This window comes from Pelodiscus sinensis, chromosome 3, assembly GCF_049634645.1.
Source record: "Pelodiscus sinensis isolate JC-2024 chromosome 3, ASM4963464v1, whole genome shotgun sequence".
Taxonomy (NCBI): Eukaryota; Metazoa; Chordata; order Testudines; family Trionychidae; genus Pelodiscus; species Pelodiscus sinensis.
This window is the reverse complement of record NC_134713.1, coordinates 107,596,982-107,613,424: the sequence shown is the minus strand read 5'-3', so window position 1 is coordinate 107,613,424 and position 16,443 is coordinate 107,596,982. Positions and strand designations below refer to the sequence as shown.

Below are 16,443 nucleotides of genomic sequence, written 5' to 3'. Positions count from 1 at the left end.
AGTTACTGAAGTCAAGTACATTGTAAAGGGTTAGATGCAGAAGAATTGCTATAGGGGAACAGTCCATCTTTCTGTCGTGAAAGGACAAAATTAAGGTTGTCATGCATAGTCTGTTTTTGTTCTGTATAAGCCCTTCTCTGCTTCTATAGAATAAAATCTGACAAAAGTGTAGCTCCTGATGGGGAAGATTTCGTATGTTCCAGATTCCATTGAACCACAAGACCAGCATACGCAATGTATATACCCTTAATAATTAATAACTAATAATACTGAATCCAATCATTGTTTCTAAATCCACTCATTACTCCACATCTACTCAAAATATACATCTCTCTATCAATTTTTTTGTAGCCAGACGAAGTTTTGAAAGAGATATTGGTCAATAACCAAAACCAAAAAAAAGTAAAGCAGCCAAAAATATCCCATTTCAGAGACTACTTATTTAAAAACAAAACAAAAGCTACTTAAAGGACATAACAATTAAACCCATGTGAAATTTCACCTCAATATGCCATTTAACTTTAGAGAAAAATATTTAAATGGTATTTCAAGTCAATTTTTGGCACTAACAGACACCTCCATTTACTTGTAACAATGCAGAGATGGCAGGCTGACAATGGTGAGTGGGATCTGCTGAAGTGCAACATCTTACAAGAATAGTCACCCATCACAAAAAATATAATTCTCACATATGCCTGCAAAGCTGAGAACTGAAGCCCATCATAATCCTAGTCCTAACCAACCAGCTGGAGGGGCACCTCCATGGGCACTGAATAGAGGCAGATAGGCCGGCGCTGGAGTCCCCAGCACAACTGCACCGGCTGAGGAGCGAGAGCTCGGGCTGGGTTTCTCCAGAGAAGTTTCACCTCCAGCGCCATGACAAGGCTGCTCGCAGAGCTGGTGTAAGAGGCAGCCCAGCGGCTACGGCGAATTTCCCCGGCGGAGCTGGGCCAACAAGGGCCCGTGACAGCTGGGCCAGGGCACCGCACTGCGGGCGACGCGGACGGAGAGTGACCGCTGCCCGCGCTGGGTCCCCGCCTACGGAGACGAAGCTCAGGCTGCCACGGAACCGCGCTCGGACCCAACGGCTGCCCCCCCCCCCCCTCGCGCCCGGACCCAACGGCTGCCCCCCCCCTCGCGCCCGGACCCAACGGCTGCCCCCCCCCTCGCGCCCGGACCCAACGGCTGCCCCCCCCCCCCCGCGCCCCACAACAGCTCGGCGCGTGGCACCGACCGCTGCCGCGACAGGCGGAGCGTCACCACCCGGCGGGGCTCGGCCTTCCGCCCATTCCCCCCCGCCAGGCGCTCTCGGGCACGGCCGGAGGGTGGGGGGGGCCTGTGATGTCACCTGCCCCCACCCTCCCCTCGGCCCGGCGCCGGTTACACACCCCTTGGAGCTGCCCGCCAACGAAGCCGGCAGGGCCGCCATCTTCCCGCCGCAGAGTAGTGGCGCGGCGCCGCTCCGGAAATGGCGTCACAGCATTAGCGCCGCAGGAAGGAGGAACCCGCGGGCGGGGCGGGGCCGGGCCGCAGGGGGCGGGGAGCGAAGGTCGGCAGCCGGGACGGGCGGGCGCGTGCTGCAGTTCCCCGCGCGCCAGCGAGAGGAGCCCCGCCCCCACCGAAGTTGGGCTCAGGTCCCTGGTAGGGCGCGACCCCCGCCCCTTGGGAACGGAACCGCGCGGCGCTGTCAGGCCCTTCCCGGTGTGTCGGGGGGGGGGGCAAGGCGCGATTCCCCCCCCCCCCCCCCCGGGCACAGGCTACGGCGGCGAATCGGCTCCCGCTGACCTGGGCTCTAAGCGCGGCGGGCCAGGCGGATGAGCGGGGCCCTGAAGGCAGCGCTGACCCCTCCCCAGTTCCCGACTGCTCTGCTGCTGGGTGCCGACAGAGGGCATCTCGTGCTCGCCCCATGGGGGGGGGTTCAGACCTGGAGCAGGGATGCTAAATATCAGTTAATTGAATAGTCGAGTAACTGTTACTGCCAACAGGTGGATTTGAACCTGGGCCTGCTGAAGCTTAGTATAGGAGTCTCTATCCCCTGAGCTAAAAGCCCCTGAGCTCTTAGCCCATCCTGTAGAGGTCTCTTGGTCTTATCTGTTGCTGTGCTCTAGGTAGCTGCATGGGACAGTGAGCCAGCCACACTAGGTGTGTGGGTTACATAACCTCATGAATTTTTATCAGTTAGTTGACTGTTCTATAGTCTTATGGGGCAGCCACTGTATCAGAGGCAGCAGTGCAGGGTGCCAGGCAAGAACTGGTCCACTAGGGGAGCCAGTTTAAAAACCAGCTCGCTTTCTGGATCAGCTACCTGTCGTCCAGTGCTGTGGCCTCTGATAAAGAGGCAGCAGTATGGGGTCTGAGCTCCTGGACCCAGTACAAGCTGGAACTGAGCCAGGCTGCTTGCCCACCTGGCTCCTAATACACTTTAAAAATGCAGAGCCACAGTAGGGGTAGGTTCTGGACCTAGCGGTAGCCAGAATTGAACCAGGTTGCTGGCCAGCCTGCAGAAAATGTACTGGCAAAGGTGAGGGGAGGGAAATGCTGTAGTCTATAGCATTAACCCATAAGCTTTTGCTTATTGGCTAATCGGTTAATTGACTACACTATTACATCCTTAGCCTGGAGAGGGAGGCAGAAGTCACTTGCATCTCTGTTTTAGGCCTGGTTGCTGCTAGAGTTCACTGGCAAGGGCCAGTTAACTGGTAAGCATACCGGTAAGTATCATGCTTACTGGTCTCCTTATTGGGTAATTTTTTAATATTTCTAATATATGCTGAGTCTGTCTTAATAGAGCTCTGATTTTTGGGGAGGAGGTACCTACCGTCTCTTACTTCCTCTGCCATTACATAAGGCCCCTAAAGCCAGGTCTACACTACAGAGGGAATTAAGATTCGCAACTCCAGCTATGTTAATTATGTAGCTGAGTTGACATATCTTAATTTGAGTTTCCATGCGGTTTCCATCGTGGGAGGTTGACGGGAGCAAATGCTTCCCTAATTCTTAAGGAGCAAGTGTAGTGGGGGCGCCCTCTGAGTTCAATTTAGTGGATCTCTGCTAAACCCACTATATTGAACTCTAGAAGATCGATCGTGGCAGCATTAATCTTCCTTGTAGTCATGACATGGTCTAAGAACTGATCGAAAAATTCCTCTCTCTCATTCAGTTCATATAGATTTGATCCCTATTATATCCCACCTATAGTATGTTCCAACAACATATAACTGGTTCATAGCTTCTCTTGTTCTGCCACAAGGCATAGGTAAGCTCTCATTCCGCAAGGCTGCAAATACTTACAAACATGCTTCACTTTGGGAGCATGAACTCCCTAAGTGAACTCGTGTATATTTTTACAGAACAGGGGTACAAGCTGTCTCCCCATTGAAGATTTCCAAAAATTCTTGCACAGTTGGTCACTGTAGCTTCAGTGCAGCTTCACACAAACACAAGTGCATTCTAATCTCTGTTGTCTGCATCCAGTTTACATGAGTGTTCCCCCCCATTCCTAGTACTGACGGGGCAGCAGTGGTCATAAACAGATGTTGGAAAAATTTCTTGAAATGCTTTCTGGAGATAAGGCCTAAATGCAGAATGGCAGTGCTGATGGTTAATGCATGGTATTTAAAGGGCTTGTGTGGAAGAAACTAAAACAAATAACAGATTTTGATAATCCTATGTACTATATGTAGTCTACTGATTCACTTCCAACTGACAATTGACTTAATAATAATAATAAAAAGTAGTATTATTATTACTTTTATAGTGCCAGCAGTGTTCTGGAATCTTAAAGACATCAGAAAACAATCTCTAAATATGTCTCTGTTAGTTGTCAGGTAAGTTGGTGAGCTCTGATTATCATTATTTCTTAAAGGAGGAATCAAGACACAATTGTATATTACATTTCATTTGCTGCTTTAAATTTGACCTCAGTTGTGACTTTTTTGGTGAATCTTAAACAGTCTCACAGCAAGTTTTATGTTTAAAACTATTGAGTAAAACATCATGCTTGGGATGGGTTAAGTTAGTGGACTTAATCCACTAAGGATGGATTTAACTTTTTGTAGACCTGTTTTGTTTAATTATTTATATTATGTTAACACCTAGATTTGAGGTCCTGTTACAGTACATATTTTTGTATGTTAGTCTTCATGTACAAGAAAATGGCAATTAAAATATAATTGCAAATACATGGTGGATGACTGGAAATTGGGTGCATGTTAGGCATACCATAATTCTAATGTTCATATTTCATTGGAAATGCTCCCATTATTGAAAAACTTCACATTCCCCAATGCCCAGAAAAAAGACTCCAAACCCTGAGCAAGTGTCATTTTAATTTCATTCTGCATTATGTTCCAATGAGGGAAAGCATACTTTCTCATACTAAGAAGCCTGAAGACTCACTGAAGGTGTCTTTATGCAAGAAATTTTTCAAAAAATGCTCTCCAAAAAGACTTTTTTCTTAATATAACATTTGCTGCGTTTGTCTTTGTATTATTAAGTTTATTTGACTGAAAACAAATCCTGTATTTGTATCAGGCAAATGTTCTTAGTAAGGAAAAGCAGGTGGGAAAAAGATTTAGCATTGTGTACCTGTTTATAAATGGAATGTACTCTGAGGTATTACCAGCATGTTATATCTACCATCTTTGGGAAACTTTAGTAGCTTATTCGTATTGGCACACATGATGTAACCCAAAATAGGGATGTAAAATCCTGAGTAATCAATTAACTGATTAAATGTTAGGTTAACCAAACATTTAACCAGTTAACTAAGAGGGATCTCACCACTCTAGTCTGTAGGACTGCAGCTCCCAGCCCATGCACTGGGGCTGGCTGCCAAGGCTGAAGTAGGCCTCCCACCTGTAGCAGGCGATGGGCTGCTCCTAAGGCACCAGTTAACCATTACTCAATAAGCATTACGCAGTAAGTTTGTTGCTTAGTAGGTAACCAGTTACCCTTTCACATCCCTAGTTCAAAATCTTCAGGAACTCACTCATTATGGCATAATTATTGCAGTTATTAACTTCATTTTGGTTAGTACTAGTTATTGGACAATTTCAAAAACTCTTGCCAAAATCAGTGGGGTGAAAGTCAAGCACCCTTTTGCAATTACTTACAGGACCGAGGCCTTTTTGACCTAATTGGTATCAATTTCTTCTGGGATTCTGTATCAGAGATTAATATACACAGCACTTGGATCTGTGTTCAGCTATTTGGAACTGAAACATATGTTTTATAGATGACCTTTTCTTAGCAAGAGTTCATGAACTAATGTAAATGTGAGCGAGAAATTGTAAGCTCTGTATAGAGTTTGATGTTCTAGTCACTTTGAGCATCTTAATGCTTGAGTTGAAGCTAATGGGACCTACTCCTCATAGGTGCTACTTAGCATTAATAAGGGTGCAAGAATCTAACTTAACGTATCTACTTCGCTACCAACTAGCATAATTACTTTCGCATTATCTTTCCCTATCTTTTGAGGATGCTGGTCAAGAAATGCATTTTGACCTCATTCAAGAAATATATCAAATATGAGGGTAAAGTATTTATAACCATCAGTATTTTATTATGTAGAATACAAGAGAAGTATTGATAAGTGCTTTTCTTTAAATACAACAGAACAACTGAATGTAATAGGATTTATTTCCAAGAGTTGATTTTTTTTTTCTTTAGCCGTGCAGAGTGAAGAGATGACAGTAAAACTGCTGGAATCCCTGGCTAGATGTTCCAGTGTTTTAATGAAAATATCTGAGTTCCAAGGCCTTCATAACCCTAGGCATTTGGTGTTACAACTAAGCAATGATGCTAGGGCATCATTCAGAACTCTAGCAGCAAACACAGTCTTGAACTTGTGCACTCATCAGACTGCTACCAGTTGCTTGACAAATCTGCATGTACAACTCAAGTATTGGCAACTGTCAGAAGCAAAAGCATCTACTACACCAAAAAATGTGAATTACCGTATTGGAAAATTTTATCCTCCGTTCAGGAACCATTTTAGTACTTTAGGGACTATGAACTACAAGGATGGACCAAATGGTGTTAGAAAGCTTACGAAAATACCAACAAGATCTTATTCAGTTGTATCAACTAGTAAAATATTGCCAAAGCAAAGTATTCTGCCAACTAAGAGACCACTGAAGGCTCCTAGGACCAAACAGCCATCCAGAGCTAACCAGCCATTAGTGTCAGAAATAGAGGTAAAGTATAAAATTTGTGTTTGTGGACTGTAAAAAGAACACTGTCATTTAGGTGACACATACTTTTCAGAAAACTGAGTGAACACTTTTGGTGAAAAGAGGGAGAATTAAACATTTAAGTACATGATTGTGAACACAAACAGTACGACTATGCTAATAGAATAAATACAAAGTGAAATTCACTAGAAATAAGTGTTTAGGATGTTATTTAAAATATGGCAGATTCAGCAACTGAACTGCACAAATTGTGAGAAGATATTAGAAATGAACGAACTATGAAGACTAACAGATTTAGCTTAAATACTTTACCCTCAACACTCTAATTTGAAGTGTTGAAAGACAAACTCTGATCTTCAGAATCATTTAATCTGAACATTTCTCTCAATTCTTACAAGGTTTGTTTAAATAGGCAACAGAAATATAACATTTGTTCCCCATTGAGTCAGATTTTGCTATTTTTAGAGGGATAGTTACATCATGTCACTCTATAGAGAAATAATTATGCAAAAATGTTCATTTCATTGGAATCTTACGATGTTTTCCTATAATCAGTCCTGAATTAGCTTATAGTTGTTGCAAATACATTTCACCGGGAGTTGTGGAAAAGACAGCTATGCATTTTGTAGAGCTAATTTCTAGATCTGGGAATAAGCACACCATTGCACTAAATGTGATCCAGGACAAATCTTGCTTCCCTGATTCATGTGAAATTCCTCTGAAATCAATAGAACTACTTGAATAAGTTGAATAAGGAAGACTTGGTCTAACATTTATGAATGATGGTAGTATTTGTCACAGAGCTCTGCAGATCTGTTAGTTAAATAATTCCCATATAATGGCAGAGTGTGAAAATTTTATCAACAGACCAGGAGGACTGAAATATTTAAAAAGAAAAACTTGTGTGCGCGTAGGAACCTATTATCATAGCAAACTTGCTCTGCCAGAGCAGTGTATGTTTTTGGTATTCAGTAGGAAAAAATTAATTGAGTTTTTTTTGGTTAATCTAATAACAGCTATCTGTAATCTTACACATCTTTACTATCCATTTCTCACCAAATACTAGACCATACTTAAAAGTTTACTCAGTGATGATCATTATTTGCATATTAGACTGTCTGAAACTCTGTGAACATGGCCTAAGTCAAGGACATGGATGTTAATAAACTTCAGAGGGGTTGCCGAGTTAACTCTGTAACAGGAAAAACTTCAACAAATAGTCTAGTAGCACCTTAAAGACTAACAAAACATGTAGATGGTATCATGAGCTTTCGTGGGCACAACCCACTTCTTCAGATGACCGGTCATCTGAAGAAGTGGGTTGTGCCCACGAAAGCTCATGATACCATCTACATGTTTTATTAGTCTTTAAGGTGCTACTAGACTATTTGTGGAAGTTAATGCCAGGCAATCACAAAAAAGCAACAGTATTGAAAAGATGGGTTTCATTCAACAGGCTTCAGCACGTATTGAAATAGGCTTCAGTATTTATTTAGACACACATTTCTTTCAAGAGGAAATTATTCTAGACAATTTTCCTTTTTAATGGTGTAAGATCATTTTAATGAAGTAGGAAACTATTGACAAAGGGTATGGCTAAAAAACAAATCATGGTGCAAGATTTATTTATTTTGCCATTGGAAACCCAACCAAAAAGCTCCCTGAGGCAGGAAGCTGCTGTAACTTGACATGAGTTATTGGGGACCAGTGCATCCCCAAGTGAGTTTGAGATGAAGAATATATTGATCAAATATATCATTTGATAGTTTCCATCATAATTTCCTTCTGCAGAGCAGGAGCACATATCACAATCTTTTCTTTTTCAGAATGAATGCTGCCATCAAAAGGGCAAGTTTCTCATAGAAACTTGGTGAATCAGAACTATATATTTGCTTTACAGGATGTAAATGATTAACCAGTTTCAAAGGTTGTTGACAGGAAGAGACCAAGTGACTTGGGGAAAATCAAAATAGAAATGGCACAAATAACTCTGTGATATCAAAACTTCCATTTCAGTAAATATTTTGTTTTAGTAACTTGCATCATCAGGATCCAAACTTTTGAGATACAATTTGATTGTTCAAGGAGAATGTAATTTGGGGTTTTGTGGGTTATTTATCAGATGTGATGGTAAGAACCCCCTATATTTTTAAGAAGTAATAAATAATAAACCTCTGAGGATTTAAAAAATACTTACTTCATTAATAGTTGAATATTCCACATCTTTGAGAGGTAGGGAAATAATTTTCTCATGTTACAGGTAGGAAAACTGAGGCAGAATGATTTCCCAGGTCATACATAACGACTGAAATAGTTCTCAGGTCTACTGACTCTAATGTTTAATAACAAAGACCAGGTTTCTTGGAGGAATCAAATATATAAAGTAAATCTAATAAGTGGGTGTCAGACACCTTGGAACAGAATGTTCCTATGACTATAACCCTTTGGATGGTGAATTTTGTACACTTGAAAGCTAAGCAGAGTAAGCCTGGACAGCAGTTAGGAAGTCTCAGGAAAACCCACGCCCTGTCAGAAGCGGTGTTTGATTCAGTAACTGGCCCTTTCCTCCAACCCACTATTAAATTTCAGCTTCAGGATGGTACTGCAGAAGAAGCCATCTGTAGAATGAAGCTGAAAAGAGGTACTAATATATTTTAGTCATGTAAGCTCTTCTTTCTTTTTCTTTCTGCAGATATGCTTCTGTCCTTAAATTATGTAGTTTAGTCACCATACTATGTGCAGAGGTTGTTATAATTTGTTAGTGAGTGCACTAAAGTGATTCATACATAATATAATGTACTGTGCAGTCTTCTACTTTGGGTATGTATACTCTACAATATAAGTCCAAGGTTAGTTGGACTCAAGTCAGGTAACCCGTGTTAGTGAAGTCAAGCTTTGGCTGGAGCATCCATGTTGTATTTTAATCCTAAAGACTTTTCTAACCTGTGCTGTCATTTTGGGTTCTGGTGTTCAGGCTGAAGTGTGAAGACCTGAGTCAATGCAACCATACCTCAGAGTCCTTAGTGACACTGCCCCTCCCCCCAGAATGTGGCTGTTCTAGCCCTATAAACATAAAAATATATATGTTGCTATGTGTTAGAGAAGGAAAACGTCAAGGAAATGTGTCTTGCACTTAGTTAAAGTGATGAGGTTTGAAGTGGTCCTTAGTCCTTATGGGAGTTCATTCCACTATCTCAGACTGGTCCCTGAGAAAATTCGCTCATGCACAGATAGCAATACCCTGAATCTACATCTACACTGCAGGCTTCTTCTGCAAGAAGCTTTTTGAGGAAGAGATCTTCCACAAATACTTCTTGTGCAAGAGCGTGTGCACACTACAAAAGCGCATTGGAAAAGCGATGCGCTTTTGCGCAAGAGAGTGTCCAGACTACATGGATGCTCTCTCGAAATAATTACATTGTGCCTGCCGTTTGTTTCAGTATGATATTTTAGGTATTTAACATATGTTTTTTGAAAATTGAAAGATTTTCTGGCAGTTGTCTGCTATCCTGCACTGGAAACAAGAGAGAGCACACTCTTTTTGCATTCGTACTGTACTAATCCTTTGCAGCATGAAATGTAGTACATCCCCAACAGCTGTATACAGATTAAACCTCTCTAACTTAACACCCTTGAGACTTGACTGGTACAGAAGCAGAGAATTTGTTGAATCAGGGGAGGTCAGTATAGTGTAGCATCATTACCAACAATTCCACTGCTTAATGGGATCTTATAAGATATTTCGGCTACATCTACATTGGCAAGTTTTTGCGCAAATACTCTTTAACGCAAGAGTTCTTGCGTTAAAGTATTTGCGCAAGAGAGCGTCTACACTGGCATGTGCTTTTGCACAAGAGATGTGCTTTTGCGCAAAAGCATCCATGCCAGTGTAGATGCTCTCGTGCGCAAGAAAGCTCTGATGGCCGTTTTAGCCGTCAGACTTTCTTGCACAAGAAATTCATGTTGCCTGTCTACACTGACCTCTTGCGCAAGAACTTATTCCTGAGTGGGAGCATCATAGTTCTTGCACAAGCAGCACTGATTTCTTACATTAGAACGTCAGTGTTCTTGCACGAGAACTCGCGGCCAGTGTAGACAGGCTTTTGCGCAAAATTTTGCCAATGTAGACACAGTCTTCGGGTAAATTAGAGCTAAATAACAGCACAGAACACTCAGAGCCAGGTCTGGTGCCTATAAACAAACTTCATGGGGCCACAGGGAACTTGGACACACCCATAAATAGACAGATAGCTAACTAAAATGCTGCACCATGGATGTTGCTCGACCACAGAGTTACAGACTAGAGAGGTTCAACCTGCATATCTGTTGATTGGTGCAAAACAGGGCAGGACTATGGCAAGCACACCATCAAATTCACAGACCATTTTGGTCAATTTCATGGTCATGGGATTTTAAGTCAAATTTCATGCTTTTGGCATTTCATGGCATTGCAATGGTAATTTTCCTGACCTAAAAAAAAAAGTTTGGGGGTGGGGATTACAGTACTGCTACCCTTCTCAGCACTGCCATTGGAGCTGAGCCACTGGAACGCAGTGGCTGCTGGCTGGGGTCCCAGTTCTGCAGGTAAAGCTGCCAGCAGCAGTGCATAAGTAAGGATGGCCTGGAATGTTGCTGCAACCCTTACTTCTACAGCGTTGCATGTGGTGCTGGCTCCTCAGTGAAGAGCTATATTCTGTGGCCACCCAGCTGTGCCAGCAGCAGCACAGAAGTAAGGTTGTCATGGTATGGTATTGCCACCCTTACTTCTGTGCTCCTGCTAGTGGGATGCCGCCTTGAGCTGGTTGCCTGGCCAACAGCTGCCATCTTGTGATTCCCCAGTAACTTCCTTTTGGGTTAGGAACCCCAGTTTGAGAAATGGTTGTCTCCCCCATGAAATCTATAGTATAGAGTAAAAATCACACACAAGATCAGGTTTCATGGGGAAAGACCAATTTTCATGGTCCTTAAGGTGGTTTTTGTGGCCATGAGCTTATTAGGACCCTAGCAGTGGCCAATTCTACACCCCCGTCCTTTTGGAGTAGTTTACTTCCCAGAAGTTGCAAATGTGGCGTAGGCTGTGCACTCTCAAGAATATTGGTTCTGTCGGTGTGAGACAAGGGATGGACAGGAACTGGCCCTATTACGTTAGTTTCTTAAAAGTCTGAGCCTTCATCGTCAACGTCAATGAGAGCAAGCACAAAGTCCTGAACAAAATTAAGTAGTTGGAAGTGTGGCCTTTCTGTTAAGGTGCTGGACTGGCATTCAGGAGACCTGAGTTCAGTTCCTAGCTCAGTCACAGGCACATCATTTTATCTGTTGCTCCATTTCCCATCTGTAAAGTAGAGATAATTATTATATTTCACTTATCTCTTTGGGAAAGAATAAATTCATTGGTGTTCATGGTGGTCTGATATGATGATGATGCACACCATAAAAAACTAATAGTTAAACAAATGTCAAATCCTATAACAAACTTGGCCACAGCCAAACAAATATCTGTAAACATGTAACTTCAGCCTTTCTTTAACCCAAGCTTGTATTCCTTTGGCACAGGATCTGATGCAATGCACAGCCTTCGCAACAGCAGATGAATATCATCTTGGTAATCTATGCCATGACCTGACTTCATATGGATATGTTGAAATAACAAGTTTGCCTAGAGGTAGATTTTTAAAACCTATCTTGAACAGCTTTACCTTATTTTGGGAACAAAAGATGGATGAGTTGTCTAGAACAGTAGTAGCAATTTTCTACACTTTCATATGTACTTTATCACTGACATTATATCGGGGAATATTTTGATACCTTCGAACAAAATTGCTCTCTCTCAAAATTCTGTTTAAAAAACTGAAGACAAAATAAACCTTTGACAGAGCAGCATTCTCTGCAGTTGTAAATACCTAGTGATTTCCCAAAAATGATATAATGGAACTGGTTAGAAAATAGGATACCTCCTCTAAACCAGAAATCAATTGCCCTGGAAAAATGATTTTGAATGTTTGATAAAAATTTCTGTTTTTGCAGGAATTTTCAAATGGAAAGTTGTCCTGTTGTTTCTCCTTCTCTTCCTTTTTGCTTTATGCTGCTTTTATTGATAAGGGTCACAGTGGCAGCATGAAGAGTGGGGAAGACCAGACCACCTTTTCCTCCACAACAGATTCCATCTGCTCCTGGGAGATTCCCATGTTCCCCGGCCAGTTGGGGGATATAATCCTTCCAGCGTGTCCTCATTTGGCCTTGGGGCCTCAGCACGGTGGGATGTGCCTTATATAGTTCCAGTGGAAGCCTCCCAGTGAAGCCTCCAGTGGAAGCCTCCCATCTTTATCAGGTGCCCAAGTCACCTCAACGGGCACCTGTCGATCTCGAGAAGTAGCGACTCTAAGGGCCCTCTTGTATAGTCGAGTTCTTCACTCTCTCTCAAAGAGTAAGCCTAGTCACCCTGCAGAGAAACCTCATCCTTTTGGTCAATAATTGGAATTCATGACCTTAGGTAAGAAGAAGGACAGAGTGCCTGTGAACCACAAGCTTTGTCGGAACTCTGGGCCTGCTTTACCGCCATGAATCAGCACAGTGCCCACAGTGGTGTTGCTGCACCAGTCTACCAGTTGATCTCATGCTTCCACTTGCATTCACTCATGAACAAGACCCCTTCTCTTGAATGTATTCACTACTGGTAGCTGCCTTCCCCTTGCCTGGGGAGAACAGTCCACTTTGTTTCAGAAGATTATGATCTCTGATTTTGAGTTGCTGATTCTCATCCCAGCCACTTCAAACTCAGTGAAACATTTAAGTGCATTGAAGATCAAAGAAATAAGGACATCATAATCTGCAAACAGCAAAGATGATATTGTCTGAGTCCCCATACCGGATGTACTCTATAGCTTGTATATGCTTTGATATCCTCCACTGGTTAAATGGTTAAACTTTCACATCCCTAGTACAGACTAATAGCTTTAATTCCTCTACAGCTACTCATAACTTTACTCAGTCTCATCAAATGAAAGCTGACCAGTCTTGGCAGTTTTAGCTGAATGGGAACAGAGTAGTGAAGAAATCTTTTGTGGAAAGCTGAGTAGTGCAGTGGCGATATCCTCATCCCACCACCACCCTGCTACAGCGATGTTTGGGGTGAGAGAAGGAAGGAGGGGATGCTGCTGCTTTCTAGCAGCTATAAGATTTAGAGCAGGGGTCTGCAACCCCTGGCTCTTTTGTCATTCCCAAAATACATACATTTTAAATTAAAATGAAAAATTAATTTAAAATTTTTAAAATGTGTAATTCATGTCAGGACGATTTTTTTTTTTGGTCTGTTTCACCTTTAACTGTTCATTTTAACAACCATCCAGCCTCTCCATTCGTTGAGGGTCAGATACATATTCTTGTGTTATTTTATTGGTCAAGGAATCCTTCCATCATCATACGTGATGGTGAACATTGTCAAGGCTTGACAAATGGCGGTGAAAACCTCTCGCCAGTCCTGTACTGCACATGCACAAGAGCCGCATTGCACATGCGCGCGCCGCAAATGAATGGGACTCGCGGCTGAAATCTACTCGCCACTGGCAAGTAGATTGTATAGTTTGTTGAGCCCTGAACATTGTAACCCCTCAGCAGTAAAAATAGTGATATGAGAAAGATGGTGGGTATGAACATTTTCAAAATGAGTGAATCGATTTGTATGCAATTGGGGGTAGGGCTGGATCTCCACATTGTCTCATTTGTAGTGAGAGACTGTTCTCAAACAAACAAGCAAATTTCATGACAAAACATGCAGCATTTGCTACAAAATACCATGAGGATGATGCATGCAAAAAAAGCCTACGAGGAGCTGCTACGAAAAATGAACATTGGACAAAATAGCCTGCTGGCATAGTCAAGAAAAGTCAAGACATGCCATTATTGGCAACAACAGTTCATGACAGAGCTGTGAAAATGGCCCATCAAGTTGACAAGGAACAAATGCAAAATTTGAGTACAGCTACTTATTTTGCATTTGCTTTAAACAAGATAACCGACATATGTGACATAAATCAGTTGTGTATTCTGGGACATATTTGTGGAAACCCTGTGCACAAAGAAATGATTGAGATCTTACCAATGAAAAATCAAACAAGGGGCAAGGACATCCTTAAAACTGTGATGAACTTTGTAAATGAGAGAGAAATACAGTTGGGTAATCTTGTGTCTGTGTGTATGGGTGGTGCACCTAGCATAGTCCGCAAATATAGGGGATTCCTTACTCTTGTTAGAACAGCTGAACTGCCCATTTTTGAACTTTCATTACATTGTGCATCAGGAGGCACTTTGTGTGTAATCTTGTGGAACTGAGCTAGGAAATGTAATGGGACTGATCATTCACATTGTCAGTTGGATTCTTGCCTGAGCCCTTAATCACCATCAGTTTCAGTCACTGCTTGAAAAAGTAGATTCGAAATAACCAGCCAACATTGTACATCAGTAAAGCAGGGTATCTCGTGGCAAAGTTTTGTCTCATTTTGCCACTTGCGTTAATGAGATTAAGTAATTTTTGGATCTGAAGGATGTCTCACACACCTGAGCTTTCAGACTGACTGGCTGCTCATGTTTTACTCTCTCATCGATGTTACTGGTCATTTGAATGAGTTGAACTTTAAGCTACAAGGGCAAGGAAAAAAAGTTCTGACTCTGCAGCAGGCACTGTTTGGATTTGAGTCAGTATTGATGGTCTTCATCAAAGAAATCAACATAGACAGATTGGCACATTTTGAAAGATTACGAATCGTGAAACATTGGTATCAGAGAGAATCCAAATAACAGCCTTGTTTGCATTAGCTTGCTGGGTTTGTTTCTGAGCTCCTGATGGCATGTAAGTCTCATTTTGTTGACTTTTGCAAAAACGGTGTTCTGTTTAAGTTTATGATTCATCCACATAAAACGTCCATAGAAAAACTAGATTTGACAGTCACTCCAGACATCTTAATCAGCAATTTGGAAATGGAAATAGCAGATTTCAAGGAGTCGGATATCGGGGTAGAAAAATTTGTTAAGCTAAATTCTGATTTAGAATGCCTTGCTCGACAATGTGAAGAATTGGCAAAAATGCACAAATGGGCTGACATGAAGAAAAGGAGCATGTTGATAATCTGATTCTGCAAACTTGGAAAGAACTTCCTGTCACATACACCACCTACTGGCTCTTTGGTGACCATTTGTTCTGAATTTTGATGTAGTTTGGCTCTTTAGTTTGAAAAGGTTGCTGACCCCTGGTTTAGAGGCTTCCTATATTTTCAGCACCTTCTACACTGAGGTTTATCTTAAAAGCCCAGAACAACATTCCCAGACAATGGCTTGGTTAGCATCTCAGCAATTTCCCTTTCCTTGCCACTGGCTAGATTTATCAGGGCAAATTCCCTGGTCATTGACACTCTTCCTCATTTGTATTGGCCTTTGAGTGTCCGATAAACTTTTCAGCCTTGCTCTATATTATGAATTTTAAGAAGTGTCCCCTGAATACTACAAGCTGTGCATTAGTAGGAGGAGAGAAAAACTTGTTGACTGTTTGCCCTCTAAATAAACAAATACCAAATGGGAAGATTACAGTTGAAAATAAGCGGCAGAACGGCTCTTGCAGAAGAGGGGATTTTTGCGCAAGAAGGAGCAGTGTCGACTGCTCCTTCTTGCGCAAAAGCCCCTCGTGCAAAAATGGTGGCTCATTAAGTATGCACATGAGGTGCAGCAATATTCATCGCCGTGCCTCCTTTGCAGGGCTTGACAAACCACTGAATCTACTCGCCCATGGTGAGTAGATTTCAGTCGGTCGCTCCATGTGCCCCATTCACCGGCGCTTCGCGCATGCACAGTGCCAGTCTGGCGCATGCGCAATGCGGTGCTGTCGAGTAGTTCTCGCCAGGGTTTGTAAGGCCCTGCTCATTTGCATATGTTCTTGCACAAGACCTGCCAGTGTAGACACAGCCTGTTTGAAGTTAAAGGAAATGGAAGATACTGTTAATAGGCAGGCTCACCATGGTGTCAGAGTGCTTCACAAATGGTAATGAATTAAGCCCCACTACACCTCAATAATGAAAGAAGGTGATATTAACTCATATTACAGATGGATACACAGTGACTGTTTATATACTCTGTAAATGAGTACAGATTAAATACAAGATACTTATTTTATCTGTAAAGATAAATGCGGAAGAATGAAACACTATAGCAGGTCTGTGTGTATTAGAACAAGGGAAGCCATGCTTCTATATTGAAATGAATA

The 16,443-nt window shown here is 42.2% G+C and overlaps 2 protein-coding genes across 10 annotated transcripts in view; one reads left to right on the top strand and one right to left on the bottom strand.

The window, feature by feature from the left end:
* The window catches only part of DCPH1 (damage control phosphatase 1), a 51,934-nt gene that overhangs the window by 12,421 nt on the left and 23,070 nt on the right, over window positions 1-16,443 (bottom strand). Inside the window, exon 1 of one of the 2 annotated variants that reach the window (XM_075924453.1) lies at window positions 1,389-1,539. The exons of the other annotated variant lie outside the window; for it this stretch is intronic. Coding sequence (XP_075780568.1) covers window positions 1,389-1,429 — 41 coding nt within the window. The 5' untranslated portion in view covers window positions 1,430-1,539. Of the gene's footprint in view, window positions 1-1,388; window positions 1,540-16,443 lie in introns of those variants that run through there. 2 annotated transcript variants of the gene reach the window in all.
* Window positions 1,504-16,443, top strand: part of RMND1 (required for meiotic nuclear division 1 homolog) — a 33,058-nt gene continuing 18,118 nt past the window's right edge. The window contains exons 1-5 of one of the 8 annotated variants that reach the window (XM_075924446.1): window positions 1,519-1,641; window positions 2,616-2,711; window positions 3,758-3,827; window positions 5,671-6,197; window positions 11,748-11,856. In XM_075924446.1, the coding sequence (XP_075780561.1) occupies window positions 5,688-6,197; window positions 11,748-11,856 (619 nt within the window). In that variant the 5' untranslated portion in view covers window positions 1,519-1,641; window positions 2,616-2,711; window positions 3,758-3,827; window positions 5,671-5,687. Of the gene's footprint in view, window positions 1,702-2,615; window positions 2,712-3,757; window positions 3,828-5,670; window positions 6,198-11,747; window positions 11,857-16,443 lie in introns of all 8 variants that reach the window. The other 7 variants (XM_075924447.1, XM_075924445.1, XM_075924448.1 and 4 more) reach the window with 7 other exon arrangements.